General features: G+C 35.8%; 1 protein-coding gene across 1 annotated transcript in view; it reads right to left on the reverse strand.

Moving 5' to 3' along the window:
* DMD (dystrophin) overlaps positions 1-15,921 on the reverse strand; it is a 2,044,437-nt gene that overhangs the window by 598,355 nt on the left and 1,430,161 nt on the right. The window contains exon 51 of the mRNA XM_025371836.1: positions 8,528-8,645. Within this exon, the coding sequence (XP_025227621.1) occupies positions 8,528-8,645 (118 nt within the window). The remainder of the gene's footprint in view (positions 1-8,527; positions 8,646-15,921) is intronic.

The raw sequence follows: 15,921 nt of genomic DNA on the forward strand, positions 1-15,921 counted from the left end.
TTTAAATCCTATTCAAATATATTTTGATATTAATCCTCTTAAACAATTTAAAAATGAAATACATTTATGAAAAATGGAAAACATTCATTTCATGATAGGTAATTAGTATTAACATGACTTATAGGAAGAAAAAACATACTTGTTTTTTATATGTAAGTTTTTATATACAAGTTATAATTACTCTGATAGAACTCTGAAATTTATTAAGATATTAAAGACCATTTCTATTATTTAACATATATTTCCAGGTACCTTATTAACTAGGTACTACTAGAAAATAAAAGAACCATGAGATTTATATGTGAAGAAACACATGACATTATGAACCTCATGATGATGGTTGATGATGATTAATTGTATGTGTTAACTGGGCTAGGCTATGGTTCCCAGCTGTTTGGTCAAACACCAATCTAGATGTTGCTGTGAAGGTATTTTTTAGAAGTGATTAACATTTCAATCGGCAGACTTTGAGTAAAGCAGATTACCCTCCATAATGTGGGTGGGCCTTCTCCAATCAATTTTGAAGTCCTTAAGAGAAAAGATTGAAGTCCCCAGAAAAGGAAGGAATTCGGCTTTCAGATTACCTTTGGACTCAAGATTGCAACATCAACTCTTCCCTTGGTCTCCATCCTGCCAGGCTGTCCCACAGATTTTTGACTTTTCAGCTCCCACAATCATATGAGTTAATGGCTTAAAATCAATCTCTCTCTCTGTATGTGTGTGTATATATACAATATTATTATATATATTAGTATTACTACCAATCTCTCTCTCTCTATCTCTCTCTCTATATATATATATATACACACACACACACACACTAATTATTAGATACAACAGAAGATAGATGCAAAGAGACAGAAAGCAGCATTCTAAACTCTAATGATAATGGTGAAATTGATAATACAGGTGAAATATTGGACTGTGAGTTTTCAGATGATGATAACCTAGATAAATGTTCTCAGGCACAAGGACTGATTAATGCACAGTATATTTCTAATGACAGAAAGGAAATATGATATTTTAATCCACTTAATTATTCAACAGGAAGAACTTCACCACATAATATTTAGCTGTAAGAATTTTAACAATCCTGTTTTGCTAAAGGATGTGGGACAGATATATTACGTCATTTGTGATGCTTGTGCACCAAAATTTATTTGATACAAAAAGTTTGTTGCATTTCTTTTTTATTATTTATTATTTATTTAAGACGGAGTTTCACTCTTGTTGCCCAGGCTACAGTGCAATGGCGTGATCTCGGCTCAGTGCAACCTCCACCTCCCGGGTTCAAGCAGTTCTCCTGCCTCGACCTCCCGAGTAGCTGGGATTACAGGTGCCCGCCACCACGCCTGGCTAATTTTTTTATATTTTTAGTAGAGATGGGGTTTCACCATGTCAGCCAGGCTGGTTTCAAACTCCTGACCTCAGGTGATCCATCGTTTCAGCCTCCCAAAGTGCTGGAATTACAGGAGTGAGCCACCGTGCCCGGCCTGTATTTCAATTCTTGTTAAAATTTCTCATAAGATTGTCTTTCACTATCTCTTTATTCTTCCATAAGAATTTTTAGAGTAACTTAGACATATAAAAAATAAAAAGCTAAAGCATTCATTAGACCTACAAGGCAAATAGTAATGGCTACTTTCCCTGGTATACTGATGGCTGCCTCAGAAACCTGATCTGCCTAAACACAACAATCTTTAACCTTCAGCTAAAGAGTTTCTGTACTTTATTTATAGTATCATTAAGAACCAGGATGAAACTTATGTTACTTGAATGGTTGTACAGCAGCAGAAAAAGGAAACCATACAGCGTGGCACCTATAAATTCATTATTCAGGCCGGGCATGGTGGCTCAGGTCTGTAATCCCAGCATTCTGGGAGGCAGGTGGATCACCTGAAGTCAAGAGTTTGAGACCAGTCTGGTCAACATGATGAAACCACATCTCTACTAAAAATACAAAAAAATTAGCTGGGCATGGTGGTGGGAGCCTGTAATCCCAGCTACTCGGGAGGATGAGGCAAGATAATCACTTGAATCTGGGAGGTGGAGTTGCAGTGAGCGAAGATGGCACCACTGCACTCCAGCCTGGGCAATGGAGCGGGACTCTGTCTCAAAAAAAAAAAAAAAAAAAAAAAAAAAAGTATTATTCAGTGTGTGTCTAAATGCACCTATATTGTAAGTTGGCAGGGTTGGGGGCTGTGTGGGGGTGGGTGGTGCTACCTCTTCTCAAATTCCTTAAATGTAAACCAACCTCTAGGCTTTTTCCTAGGTTCACTTTTCTTTGCACCAGGTACCCTTTCTCTGTGCAAGCTCGGCCACTCCAGGTAACTTTCAAATTCATGTCCAAAAGTAACATCACTCCTGCAATCTCTATGTTTTCAACCATTTCTTTAAAATCTCAGTACGGTCATCTAGCTTCATGTTAAGCACATTACTTTGTCTCCCATAATCAATTCCTTGTCCTGAGTTTGTCTCTGGTTATGACATTAATCTTCTAAAGAACTCAATCTCCAACTCTTAGAGGCAGGCCTTCTCTTAGATTGACACTTTCATACATGCAATCAATGTCAAAATCCTGTTAATTCTAGCTCCACCTTATGTCTCAATTTCACTTTTCTTTTTACTCCATGGTCACTGCTCCAGCTTGGGCTCTCTTGCCTAACTGGTCTCACTGACTTCATTTACTCCCTTATCCTCCACAACACACCCACCTACACACACACACACACACACACTCTCTCTCATGCTGATATTCCTCTTCCACCCCACTGTTAACAGGTTTAATTACGTACTCTCTCGTCATCAATTCCTGAAATACCCTTCCCTCTCCAGCTTCCTTCTGCTTTTCAAAGTCTTATTCATGAGCAGGTCAAATTCAGCCTCCTCCTGGAAGCATTCCACTAAGCTCTCATTTAAAACTCCTCCTCTAGTTTTCTCTCAACATTTTGTAATACTGCTCTACTGAAGGACCTATCCTAAACTGCCTTGCCTAAATATACTTGTCCAAGTACCCACATTTGATTGTGAGCTCTTTAAAGACAAAGGCTGAATCTAACTTTTTTCTTGTATCCCCTCTACCATCTATGATGTTAGATAGCACAGAGTAAGCATTCAAATGTTTGCTGAACTGAACTAAACTCTTTGGTTGCCAGCGGCATCCTAGTGGATGTAAATTTTGAGAGCTGCTTGTAGCTATAACAGGTTGACAGCTGGTGCTAGATGTCAAAAGAAGGAAATTTATATGGTTGACTCCACTTCTTCTAAAATAAGCAACTCTCTAATAGACAATACCTGAGAGGAAGATATTGGCTGGCATTTCATTAGCAACAGAGATTTCATAAAAATGTGGAGAACAGAGCCTTTTTATTTCGCCATGAAGGATTTCATACATTTGGTTGCAGCAATGAATGATGGGTTGACAAAGCTGCTATAAAACTGTCAGTTAATTCAAAAATCATGTGAGAGATTTTTTTTTAAATTCTCATACAGAAGAACATTCTCCCCTTCTATGGCCCTATATACCCATTCTTTATGCAATATAATGTGAACTCCTTTTCTTAAAATTTATAAGCTATCACTAAATTTCTCTAAGAATTCTGGACTGGGTTGAAAAATCCTTAGCTGAAAAAATAATTCCAAAATAAACAACTCCCTCTTAAAACTTGGAATTCTGTTTCAGAAGTCCTTCCCTTGGTTTAAAAGGCCACATTATACACCCTTCATATTCTCCTATACCCGGTTCTCTCTGTACCAAATCCATCTCATCATAACAATATGTACCATTTAATGAGCATCTAATATGTGCCACATATTTACTTTAGAAACACCAGTAATTTTACTTTCTTAATCACCCTACCAGCATAAGTACTATTATTAGCTCCACATGACAGATGAGAGAACCACAGTTTAGGAAAGAGAATTAACTTGGCTAAGGTTACACAGCTAATAGATCACTGGGGTCCACTAGTCTGTACATCTCCAACACGTGCAAAAGACAATCCTTTGGTTAGACACTCAAATATGTAGAAGTCAAAAGTATAAATAGGAACAGCAAAAAATGTATATCAAGACTATAATAACCTGAGGTTAGTCCTAATATTTTAAGTTGTCAGATAAATATATCTTCCTATTTTTTTGACTAATCAGCCTTTTCCATTTGATGTGTCAGGCCTTAAAATCATATAGACATGGGCTTGAATTCTACTTCCTCACTTGTCATCTTCCTAAGACCCTAGACAAGTTACGTAAGCTCTCTGAGTCTCAGTTTTCTGTCTCTAAAATGAGAATAGTAATATCTACCTACGAAATTTTAGAGAATCATAAACATTTTGCAGTATTTCCCACAAAAGACTTTCCCGAATATTTGTTTAATTCTATTTATATATCTTATTCCATCTTTTCCAAAGCAACCTTCTCCTGTCTGCCTTTTAAATCTCTCTTTTTGGGGTGGTGGGGGGTGGGGTGAAATAACTAAACAGCTACCAAAAAGCTCATTAAATATTTTGCACTAACCATTCAAAGCACCCCAATAGATTATAGTTAAAATAACAAATGCCAACATTCACTGAGCTTTTACTACGACTCTGATCTCAGTGTTCTACATTAATTATTTCATCTAATCCTCCCGACCCATGAGATAGCTATAAGTGAGCCTATTTTACAGAGAAGGAAACTAAGAGCATATAGTTTACTGAGATTAGCCATTTGTTCAAGGTTACAAAACTAACAAGTGGCCAGTCTAGGCAGGCTGCCTTTTAAAGTAATGCATGCTATTGTTGTGTAACCCTGAAATGGTAGTGGTGGGGGTTACAGAGGGAGAAGCTACAGAAACGAGGCTCTTAAATCCAAATGTTACAGGAATAGCATTCACCAATATTATTTGTGAAATAAACAGAATGATAAAAGGAAGCCGTTCTTTCTTTCCAAATCCTCTTCAGTGCTATGCAAGGTATTATGGTATTATGCTTTGCAGTATGAACAGACATGAACAAGAGTTTCATATAATTCAGATGCCTCCAAGGAAGAAAATTTAAATTCTTCTAATCTTACCTGCTTTTGGTTCCCTGATCCAGCCCTTTTGCAGAAGAAAATGACCAGCAATGATTGACAAATTCAGAAACCAAAGAGTTAAAGAAAAATGAGCAATTTGAACATTAGAAAGAGGGAGAATTTTTCATTTGATCGCATTTAAATAAAATGTATTCTCTTACCTAGATTATTACCTCATGATTTGCATCAATATAATTACCTGAATACAACAGATACCATGGTAATAGTTTCATATAGTAAAACATGGTGGTGGCTTGCACACCCAATTACTTGAATTTTAACGTGAATATTTCTAGTAGACAGAAATAGCTTTGTACCGAACTTTTCTCTTGATAGACTGCAATAACTATGTATAGATTTTCCCAACTGTTCAGAGTTATGAAATGGGATTTACCAAAGAAAGAAAAATGTTTCAATATAGTATTACATACATATATTAACTATTTTTTCTTTATTTAGCTGATTTCTTTTTGAGTATTTCTAGAAGTTTCATGGCAATAAAAAGGAAGACCAAAATCATCAAATGAGAAAACACAATTTTATGAGCAAGTATTTTATTTCTGTCCTTTCCCTGAAAACCAAATCTTACTAAGAAAAATTCTATTTTGAACACGATTGAAAGTTTATGAGTATTGAATTTCCATCCCATTTTATAGATTTCAAATGGAGAGATAAACCGAAGTGTAGCAGGGCTGCAAATGACATTGTTTAGATAAACATATCTTGTCAGAATATCCTGGTATCATTTAGAGGCTCCAGGCATATTTGGAACTAAGATTCCAGCTTAGGCTCTTAATAAGCAATATGACATGTCTCAGACACTTGCTTTTAAGAAAATGCTTGCTTGGACCATTTGGATTAGAGTCTTTCCACTATGCTGCCAATATTCATAAAAGTATTCACTCCTAAAATACAAAAGCTTAGAAAAGAAGAACTATTCAAATCACTGAATATTGGCAGAGAGATACAAACTTGCCCTCTGGTCATTCAATTTTAATCTCTATCATGAAAAAGTCAATGCAATATCAAAAAAATGCAGGGGATAATGGAAAATGTTCAGACAATGTTGAACAAATACTGTATAATACATTCATGTTATTTTCCTCTTAGGGAAAAAATTGAAGTTATTTTTCATTAGTAAAACAACAAATGACTCTCTGTATAGTATGTTCAGATTTGCATAAACATCATTGCCAAATTTCCATATTTCTCAGGCAAGAAACTGATCACTTATCTGTGTAATGGGAATTCAGTCTCATATTGAGTAAATCACTCCTAAGATTCACTCTTTTGGGTCAGTGTGTTGCAACCTGTTGGAGAACCCTCAAGGCTCCAGTATGGTGGAGGAATGCTCTGCTAAATCAATTGTACAGCTATCTATGTTGGTCATTACAAGGCAATTTTGCTCTTGCCTTGCAAGTTATACATATGACATCCTATAATTTACACAAACTTATAGAATATAAGTGCATTCTTCCTTGTTCAAATTAGCTATGCAGAGGTTGACTAATTTCTTACCAAATCTGTTCCTCTTCCTAGGCTCAACAGTGTACACTATTTCCATACTTCCCTCGCAGTCAGGTGTGACCATGTGACAAGGTCCATCCAACAGACTATGAACAAAATTAACACACACCATTTCCAGGCCTGGCTCATGACAAATTTTCAAGAGTAATACTTTCTTCATCTGCCCATTAAATGCGTATGAGTCTTATGCTCTGAACACAAAAGATAGAAAGAGTTTGGGTTCCTGAATGACTTCAAAGAGGGCTGCTTATTTTGGACTGCACTAAAATACGAAGTAAATTTCTACTGCAGTAAGCCTCCAAGATTTGGGAGATTACCTGTTATAGTGGCTAGTGTTAGTAAAATAATACATTAGTATACACCCACAGTCATTGTTTAAGGAACAATGAAGAGTCAAACTTTCAAAACCAAGAGCAGACTATGTTAATTAGCAATCCCTACAACTGAAAGAAGACATGTCTTTAGGAAGTGAATCAAAACATACATAATTGCAGACAAAAGAAGTATTTAGTCTTAGTCCAATGATTAAGGTCATTAACAAAAGCAACAAAACAAGATGGGAAATGGTAAACATACTAGAAAGAGCGCAGATTTTCAAGCCTGAAAGAGACATTTACAAATTCCAAGCTCTGTTCTTTGCTTGTTTTGTAAACTTCAGCAATTTGAATAACTGATCTTGGAACCTTTTTTCTCATCTGTAAAATGGGGATTATAAAATATAGCTCACAAGATTCTGTAAAGATTTTGTACACACAAACACACAGAAACACACACACGTGCACACACTGCTTATGAGGTACTGAATAAATACTAGCTATTATCAATAAGTATTTACCCGATATGTGGAAGTATGACTAATAATATTTTAAAATATTAACCTTTTACTCTGGTTACTCTTTCACTTTCCCCAACATATTGACAACTAGTCATTTCCTTGGGGAAGGGTTAACATAGCAGAATATAAATTATGAAGACATAGATTCTCATGGTTTCTGAGTTTCAAAAATCTAGGCCTGGTAAAAGACAAAAGATTTCAAAGACAGAAAAAAAAGATGGCTGAAAGGTTTTCCTCCTTCCTGCACTACAAAGGATTCCTCAGGTTGTAGGAAGGAAAATGAGGGGATATTGTGGAGGAAGCAAGAAAATTCAATACCAGTGTGTATCCCTGGAGGGAAGGAAGGTAGAGAGAAGTGAGGAAACCCAGAGAGATCTGAGAGAACCTGAAAGCAGAGCTGACCTGGACCTCATTTCTGAGGAGAATCTCTGAGGGAAACTGGGTGGCGAGTTTCCCCAACTCCGTCTTCTATCACTCTTCCTGACCCCATGGAAACCCACTGACACAACACACAATCACTGTGAATCACTCTCCCCATTAAACACATAGGAGTGTATGTCGGAAGAAAAGAATATGCACAGCGTCTAGTCAGATGGATCTTACCAAAGTTCCTGCCCACCCTAGTATGGCATAAGGTAGGTACAGTACGATGATTTTTGATATTACAAAATGGGGGCATCAAAGTAGCAGAGACATATCCAGATCTGAAAGTCACTGCAGACGGGAATGAAAGGTGGTCCAGGAAGAAGTCACTGCCTGCTTAGACCAACAACCAAGGATATGAGGGAGAGACTGGCATCTCCATGGAAGCCAGCCCAGATGACAACTAAAGAACAAATGTTCTGTCACACTGTGGTCATCACACCCATCACTGCATGCTTTGCAACTATATAAGCCCTGAATTGATTTAAAAATGTATTTCTTCTATTCAATGGAATTACATTCAGTTATTAAAAGGTAACATTATGGACTGAAAATCTCAGCACAATTGTTATCATTTACAATTATTTCACATTATGTTTATAAATGTGAGGGGAGTATATGAACTTAAGTTGTTATTGAAACTTGGCATGCATCTTGCTTTGAGTGTCCCATGCTTGTTAGAAAACTTACTTCGATCCGTAATGATTGTTCTAGCCTCTTGATTGCTGGTCTTGTTTTTCAAATTTTGGGCAGCAGTAATGAGTTCTTCCAACTGGGGGCGCCTCTGTTCCAAATCCTGCACTGTTGCCTGTAAGAACAAATACCGCTTAGTATCGGGGTTCTCCAGTGTTGTGTATTCCTTTTACATAATACAAAGTAAAGTACAGTTGTAAGACCAGCCAAAACACTTTTAGAAATAAAAAAGATGTTACCGTGTAAGGGTTTATAGAAAACAATTTAACAGGAAATATGTTTCATTCTTGGATATCAAAAAAATTTCAAAGAAAATCTTGATTATAGATTTTCTTCTTTATTTAAAGGCTCAAATGGAGTCATTCCAGAGTACCTCGGATTACTTAAACCACTGTAAGAGTGCCTTGAGTAAGAAATGTTATTCTGAATTACGACAATGTATTTAAAAGATAGATAGCTGTTTATACTTATAATATCATTCTGTGTGATGTCAAAATTAAGGTATATTTATTTTAAAAACAGAAAAAGCACACAACCAATTTAAGAGATATTACTTATTTAACTTCACTGTACCCTGAGATTCCTCACCTGTCAAACGAAAAGGCGAAGTAGATGAGCTAAATCAGCTTTTCTCCTAAGCTGCCTGTCCCTAATAATCACCAAACCTTTTTGCCTCACCCCAGAACTAACGAATATGTAGTGGAAAGGGCTGCAAATCTTGCATTTTAAATAAATTATCTAATTAACTTTTACGATTTAGGCAGGTTTGGAGAGCATCAGATTAGAGGTTAGTATTCCTATTTCCCTGTATTATAAATGACTCTAATATAGCACTATTTTAAATAAAAATACAAATATAACAAAGTCAATAATTTTTAATTTATAGGTAGTAATGTAAATCATTAAGATATTCTTCCCTTTCTTCAGTGTCTATTGTCTCTGTTATCTTAGTCTCTCTGGATTTAAGGACCAAAATCGCAGAGATATTTATGAGGAAATTGATGAAAAAAAGGCATCTGACTAACTCTGGTTCTAAAACTCAATAAATTTTATTTTAATTGGGGAAAATAAAAGTAATATTTACTGTTAGTTTGTAAGCAATATGTGACAGATGTTTTATCTACATTTTCTCGTTTTTTCTTATAACAACCACACTAGTAAACAAGCCAGCAAGTTTGTATAATTTTAAATATGATGTTCTACCACATGAAGCCAATGAAGATGAAGAGATGAAAGTGGAAGATAGCAATGCATCTGAAACTTATATGAAACTTAGTTATTTACTCTGTTCTTTGACTCCTGCTGATTTTCTAATTATTTTTGGTTTTGGAAAGGCCAAATTTTGATCATTACGTAGTGTTTCTTTTGTGAAGAGGTAGGGAGACAGGCTTTGTGATTTAAACTCAATTGCTTTCAGTAATAGTAAAATAATGCAACAAACTTATCCAAACATTGTACATCTACTCCAGGCACTTTCTCCTCTCTGTATTGAAAAATTGGAGGGGCTAACTTTTAACAAATTTTCCACATTTGTAAGCTGTGATTGCTCAGAAGAAAAATCCAATTTTCAGGTTTCTAACTTTTATGGTTTCTTTATACAAAAGAGTGTTTGAAATATGGAACAAACTGCCAAAGACAGCTATTGAAGTAAGTGGCATAAGTCAGTTGGAGAGTACTGAACAAATTTTAAAGTGGGAACCATATAGTAGCAGATAGATTTTATGAAATAAGATGTTTTCCAGTGTTACAATGTGAAACTCTGGTCATCTGTGACATGGGAAGCTGAAAGGTTGCTTTGGAATTGCCTACCCTAAAATGTTTGAATATGTTCAATAGAATTTTTAAAACGGACTTACCCAGAAACCTCAGATGAAGTCAAATTTTCACCTCAAAGTTAACAAAGAACATTAAATACACAGAGCTGGCAAAATACATTAATTCATTTACTCATCCATTGATTTTAATAAATATTTTTAAGCACTAGGTACTATTCTAGGCACTATGCATGTGGCAGTGGACAAATATATTCAGTATAGTGTATATCTTAAATGAAAAATTGTGTTTTTTGATACTTGGAAATTTTTATATAACAAAGATGATCTTTATTGGGTTGTTGTTCTTTGATTTGATATTAATTCACCCTCAAATAACCAGATTTTTTTGCTTCTCAGTTTTAGATACATTACTCAATGTTTGCTATACTTTTTTTCCTTCTTTTAAGATTTCAAAGTTCATTTAAGAAATGTGTTGTAAAAGTAACTTGATCAACTTTAATCTGAACCTTATCAGTTTCTAAATTAAACCTAACCATAATGAACAACTTTTACTGCTGAAATTAGCAAGCATGTCAACTTAGACTCCAAACAAGCCATTTTCCTCTCTAATGAACAAAATAGGTCTCAGGGTATTGTGAAACCTGTTCTTTAGTTGGGTGATTCTCTAATTCTGCTGACAGACACATGCTTTGTAAGCACCTGAGAAGATTATTAATGACATCCTTTGAAGCAGCCTCCTTAAAAATCTAAGGAGATTCACAACTGCAATACAACTATGCATTTCTAAAATATTTCAAAACAAAATTTCAACTTTTTATCCCACTCTTTGGTCAACACATACAAACATTCATTTCAACAAAGAAGCTGTAAAATAATAATGTACATTGCTATGGGATTTATCATACACTAATAGGCTCTTTACTTAGTGGTCTTTTAGTATAGCAGAATGGGAATTTTCTCCTTTGATTCCCTTTCTAGAAATAAAGAGAGGGATTTAATATGGCTACACTTCACTTCAGTATTTTTTCATTAAGACACTATAAAAACAGTGGTTAAAATAATTTCTTGCTAATAAGAACACAAACATATAGTGAGAGTAATGATTTTTTTCATTTGGTTTCCTTTTTAGTGTATTCTATTTACTTGCTACTATAATTTCTTTGACTTCACAACTTAGTTTTATAATTCCAGAACTTCTCAAACTCACCTTCATCTCCATTCCTTCCAGCCACGCACAGATGAGAAAACACCTTAGATCTAATCATTACTCAAACTACTTGCCTCCAAAATACCCATCTACCAAATTCTATTCTCTACCCACAATCTGCTACCCCTATCAGATGTTACTCTCCCAAACATGCTGTTCCTAGTATTATCTTCATCCTCATATGACCTCTGGTTCTTTTCTGTTTTCTCAACCTAGCTTTAGTCATAACAAACAAGTAGAATGCTAATTGTGCTTATTTATTTCTCTGATATGATCCCAGATAGTTGTTACACAAATAACTTAAGTGAACAAAACTAAAATCATTACATGCTTACCAGTACCTAAGCATGATAATTGATTGTGTCTACATGGATTCTATCATTCTAGAAGAGACAAAACACAGGAGAAGGAAGGAATCAATGCTATTTCTAAGGAGTCATAAGTCAGCTACTGGGCTTTACTAAAAACAGCTTACCCCTTGGAGATGAGAATTCATCATGGATTCCACTAGCTGAGCAAAGATGGAGGAAAAAAAAATTCTTCAAATACAAAGTGAATCAGAAGTCTTTAATCTTTAATCCCCCCAGAGTTGAGTGAAGTGGTTATAAATAGCAACCCTATGAAATAGGAAGTTAAACAGTGAAACCATACATATTATAACTAGGGCATTTTAGGCTTTTAGACAAAATTACAATTTGTTATTGTATTTATTAAAATGGAATTCCACCTAAATAATACTCAAATAAAAACTCTATATGTTACCGGGCGTGGTGGCTCATGCCTGTAATCCCAGCACTTTGGGAGGCTGAGTCGGGCAGATCACGAGGTCAGGAGATCGAGACCATCCTGGGCAACATGGTGAAACCCCATCTCTACTAAAAATACAAAAAATTAGCCAGGCGTGGTGGCGGGCACCTGTGGTCCCAGCTGCTTGGGAGGCTGAGGCAGGAGAATGGCGTGAACCTGGGAGGCGGAGCTCGCAGTGAGCCGAGATCGTGTCACTGCACTCCAGCCTAGGCTACAGAGCGAGACTCCATCTCAAAAAACAAAACAAAACAAAAAAAATTCTATGTTGAGTTGAATATTTAGTACTTATATGTCTAAGAAAAGACTTTAAAAATCAAACTTGTCGTATTTTTATATTTTTCTATAAAAATCAATCTACATAGCATAAATGCCCATGATTTTTCAAATGTTCCCATTTTCAGTAAATATGAATTAAGCTGAAATGTAACAATGCAGAACTGATGCTACTTTATTTACAACTTCAAAAAATTAATATTAAGAATTCAGAATGTAAAAGAGTTTATGGAACCATTTTATGTATTGAGGAAAATATAAGCATAGAAGTCAGGGAGGAACTAAATTGCAGCCTTTCTAGTTACTGAAAGGGTTTTACTGGTGGGGATGCTAGTAATCTGTCTAGCTTTCAACCATCTCACTGAGCATCTTCTTCTGGCTTCTATTCTTGCATTTGGATGTCTCTCCAAATAGAGTGGCCAAATCGAAAACCATCCTTATTGTCTTCCACTTACTTCCTCACTTCTCATTTCCATTTTATACTGGCTTGGATATTGATATTTTCCTACTTGGCCAACCTTCCTTACTTCTTTTTTGAATGTTCTACCAGCACCTCCATTGGTAACTTCTTAAGAATCTTCATAACCAACTTCATAAACATCTTCTAACTGCAGTTATCCTTTTTTTGTTCTTTATTCACTGCATAAATACTTTATAAGATACATTTTATTTTTACATAATTTCAAGCCTGCAGAATATTTGCAAGATAAAGAACTCCCATGTACCCCTTACCCAGATTCACCATTTGTTAACATTTTGCCACATTATTTTAAATCATTTATCATTTTATCATTCTCTCAGATATATAACTGTATTATGTAATATTTTATATATATATATTTTTCTGAATCATTTGAGAATAATTTGGAGATATCATACCCCTTTACCCTTAAATACTTTAGGTTTTATTTCTTAATAGCAAAGACATTCTCTTAAATAACCTCAGCTCAGTTTCAAAGTCAGGAAATTTAGCATGGCTTTAGTACCATAATCTTATCTATATTCTATATTCAGAGTATGACAATTAACCCATTAATGAGCTGTATAGTTATATTTTTATTTCTTTGTCTGGTCCAGGCTCATGCTTTTAGTTGTCGTATCTCCTTAGTCTCTTTTAAGTTGAAATAGTTATTTGCCTTTCTTTGAACTTTGTAACAGTGATAGTTTTGACCAATAGAGGCCAGGTATTTTGTAGAATATCCCCCAAGTTTGAGTTACAGCAATTTTTTAAGTGCTTCAGTTGTGTCACTCATTGAGCTAGGTGCAGGGGCTGTAGCAGTGAAGGAGAAAATAATTCCTGTTCTCAAAGAGAAAACAAACTAGGAGTGATGACAGGCGACGAAAAAGCAGTTGCAATAATCTGAGGTATTATGGTAGGGGAAACACGGAGAGTTATCAGAGCACATGGCAGAGATATCACATGAAATATAAAGGCCAAAGACAGTCTTCTGAAGGAATCAAGCTTAAGTAGTCCTCAGTTTTTCTTTATTTAAATTATACAAAATAGTTTTAAACACCACTGCTCCTCATACCCAAGTGGCCACCATGAGAATATGCAGGCCTTCTATTATTGGGTCTTAACTGACTGAGGACTCCTGTTACTGCATTTTGAAATCCATGATTGCATTGCTCCAAAGCCAAGCTTCTCACAGACTGCTCCTCACCAATGATTGGGTGTGGTGGGAATACTAAGGCAGAGAGCCTTCCTTGGGAGACATGGGACTCCTTTGCCTGGCTCTGCCTCAATGACTTCCCAACAGCTTCGCCAAAATTTCCTTCCACTAGACCGCACACTGGGATGCTTCCACCTAGCCTTCTCTCCCTCTCTTTTCCTTGCAGGGTCAGAATTGTGTCTTCATCTAACGTCTCTTGCACCTTCCCTGGCTTCCTCCTTATTTTCTTTCACACAGATATTTCCACTAATAAAATATTGTCCCATTTTATCCTGTCTGGGTACATATAACCTCAGGTCTTGACTAATACACTCACTTTTGTCCTCCTAGACCCTAAACCTCTCATCAACTCTTCAGGTCCATGTAACATGATGGTTCCATGACACTACTATCTGAATGTATAACTGTCAATTATTGAATATTAATTAGTAACATAGGTTTCTTCATGCCTCCCACGGGCTGGCCTCTTAAGATGCAATTCAAGTAAATATGTATTTTTACATACTACCTCTATTTAGAAATCACTAAGGCAGGTGCATGACCATTATTTCCGAGGACCACAGAATTTAACTGGAGGAAAATAAGAGTATTCAGACATGTTACATGGTAATGGTGGAGTTCCATTCAACACATGTAGCTCAAGAACTGTAGGAAACTAAAGCAAGCCACCAGGAATCCTTTACAGGTAACAACAACTAGGTTTGCTGAAAGACATGGCAAAATGAACTTTGGGGCAAATTTCCAGACGATGGAAGACAGAACGTTAAGATTATTCCACCTCTCTGAGTGAGAAGTGCCCTGGGTAGACAGAGACCTCAACCAGGACCAGATTCTTGAACGTATAGTTTGTGCAGTTAGTTACACAAGGATCTGCATTAGAAGGGATTCATACTTGGTTTCATGCTCTACTGTTGTCATCTTGAAATTCTTAATAATTTTTTCAACCAAGGGTCCTGTGTTTTCATTTTTCACTGGGCTCCACAAATTACATACCTGATTGTGACCTCAACCCTAAGGTTAGTGGAGAATAAAAGTTATGTATCTTGGCTGAAACACTGGTTAATTGTTGATGGAAATAACACATTTAAACACAAATTAAATGATGTCAATCAAATTCATCTTGCTTAATTCCTGAAAATGCATTTCAAATTTCTGGAAGGAGCAGTTATGAAGCTAAAAAATGTATTTAGGGGGAAATCTGGCCTCGGGGAAAGCAGAACAGGACAGTTAGAAGTGGTTCCAAGGTAGGACTCTCATCACTATCAATGGTTATTGGAGAACAAAAGTCACTATAGGAAAAATGAAGTAGGGAAACTACAAAGTGTAAGTGGTGAATCATCTGAGGAAGAAATTGGAGATAAAAAGGAGATCCTGTGGCTTCAGCAACAATGATGGCTACTGAAATCTCAAATGACATCTCTAGGTTTAGCTAAGTATTAGTTGTTTCCAAGGCTAGGATGGACTTGGGAAATAAGCAAGAAACAACTGATAATTTGTTTTAGAAACATTTACTCAACTGCAACTATTTGCCAAGCACTCAGCTAGTACACACAGACAAGTAAAACTTGTCTTCTTTTTTCAAGGAACTTATAATCTAGTAAAAAAATACTGATAAACAATTATTTTTTGTGTAATAATACAATGGGAAGTAATACC

Source organism: Theropithecus gelada, chromosome X, assembly GCF_003255815.1.
Source record: "Theropithecus gelada isolate Dixy chromosome X, Tgel_1.0, whole genome shotgun sequence".
Taxonomy (NCBI): Eukaryota; Metazoa; Chordata; class Mammalia; order Primates; family Cercopithecidae; genus Theropithecus; species Theropithecus gelada.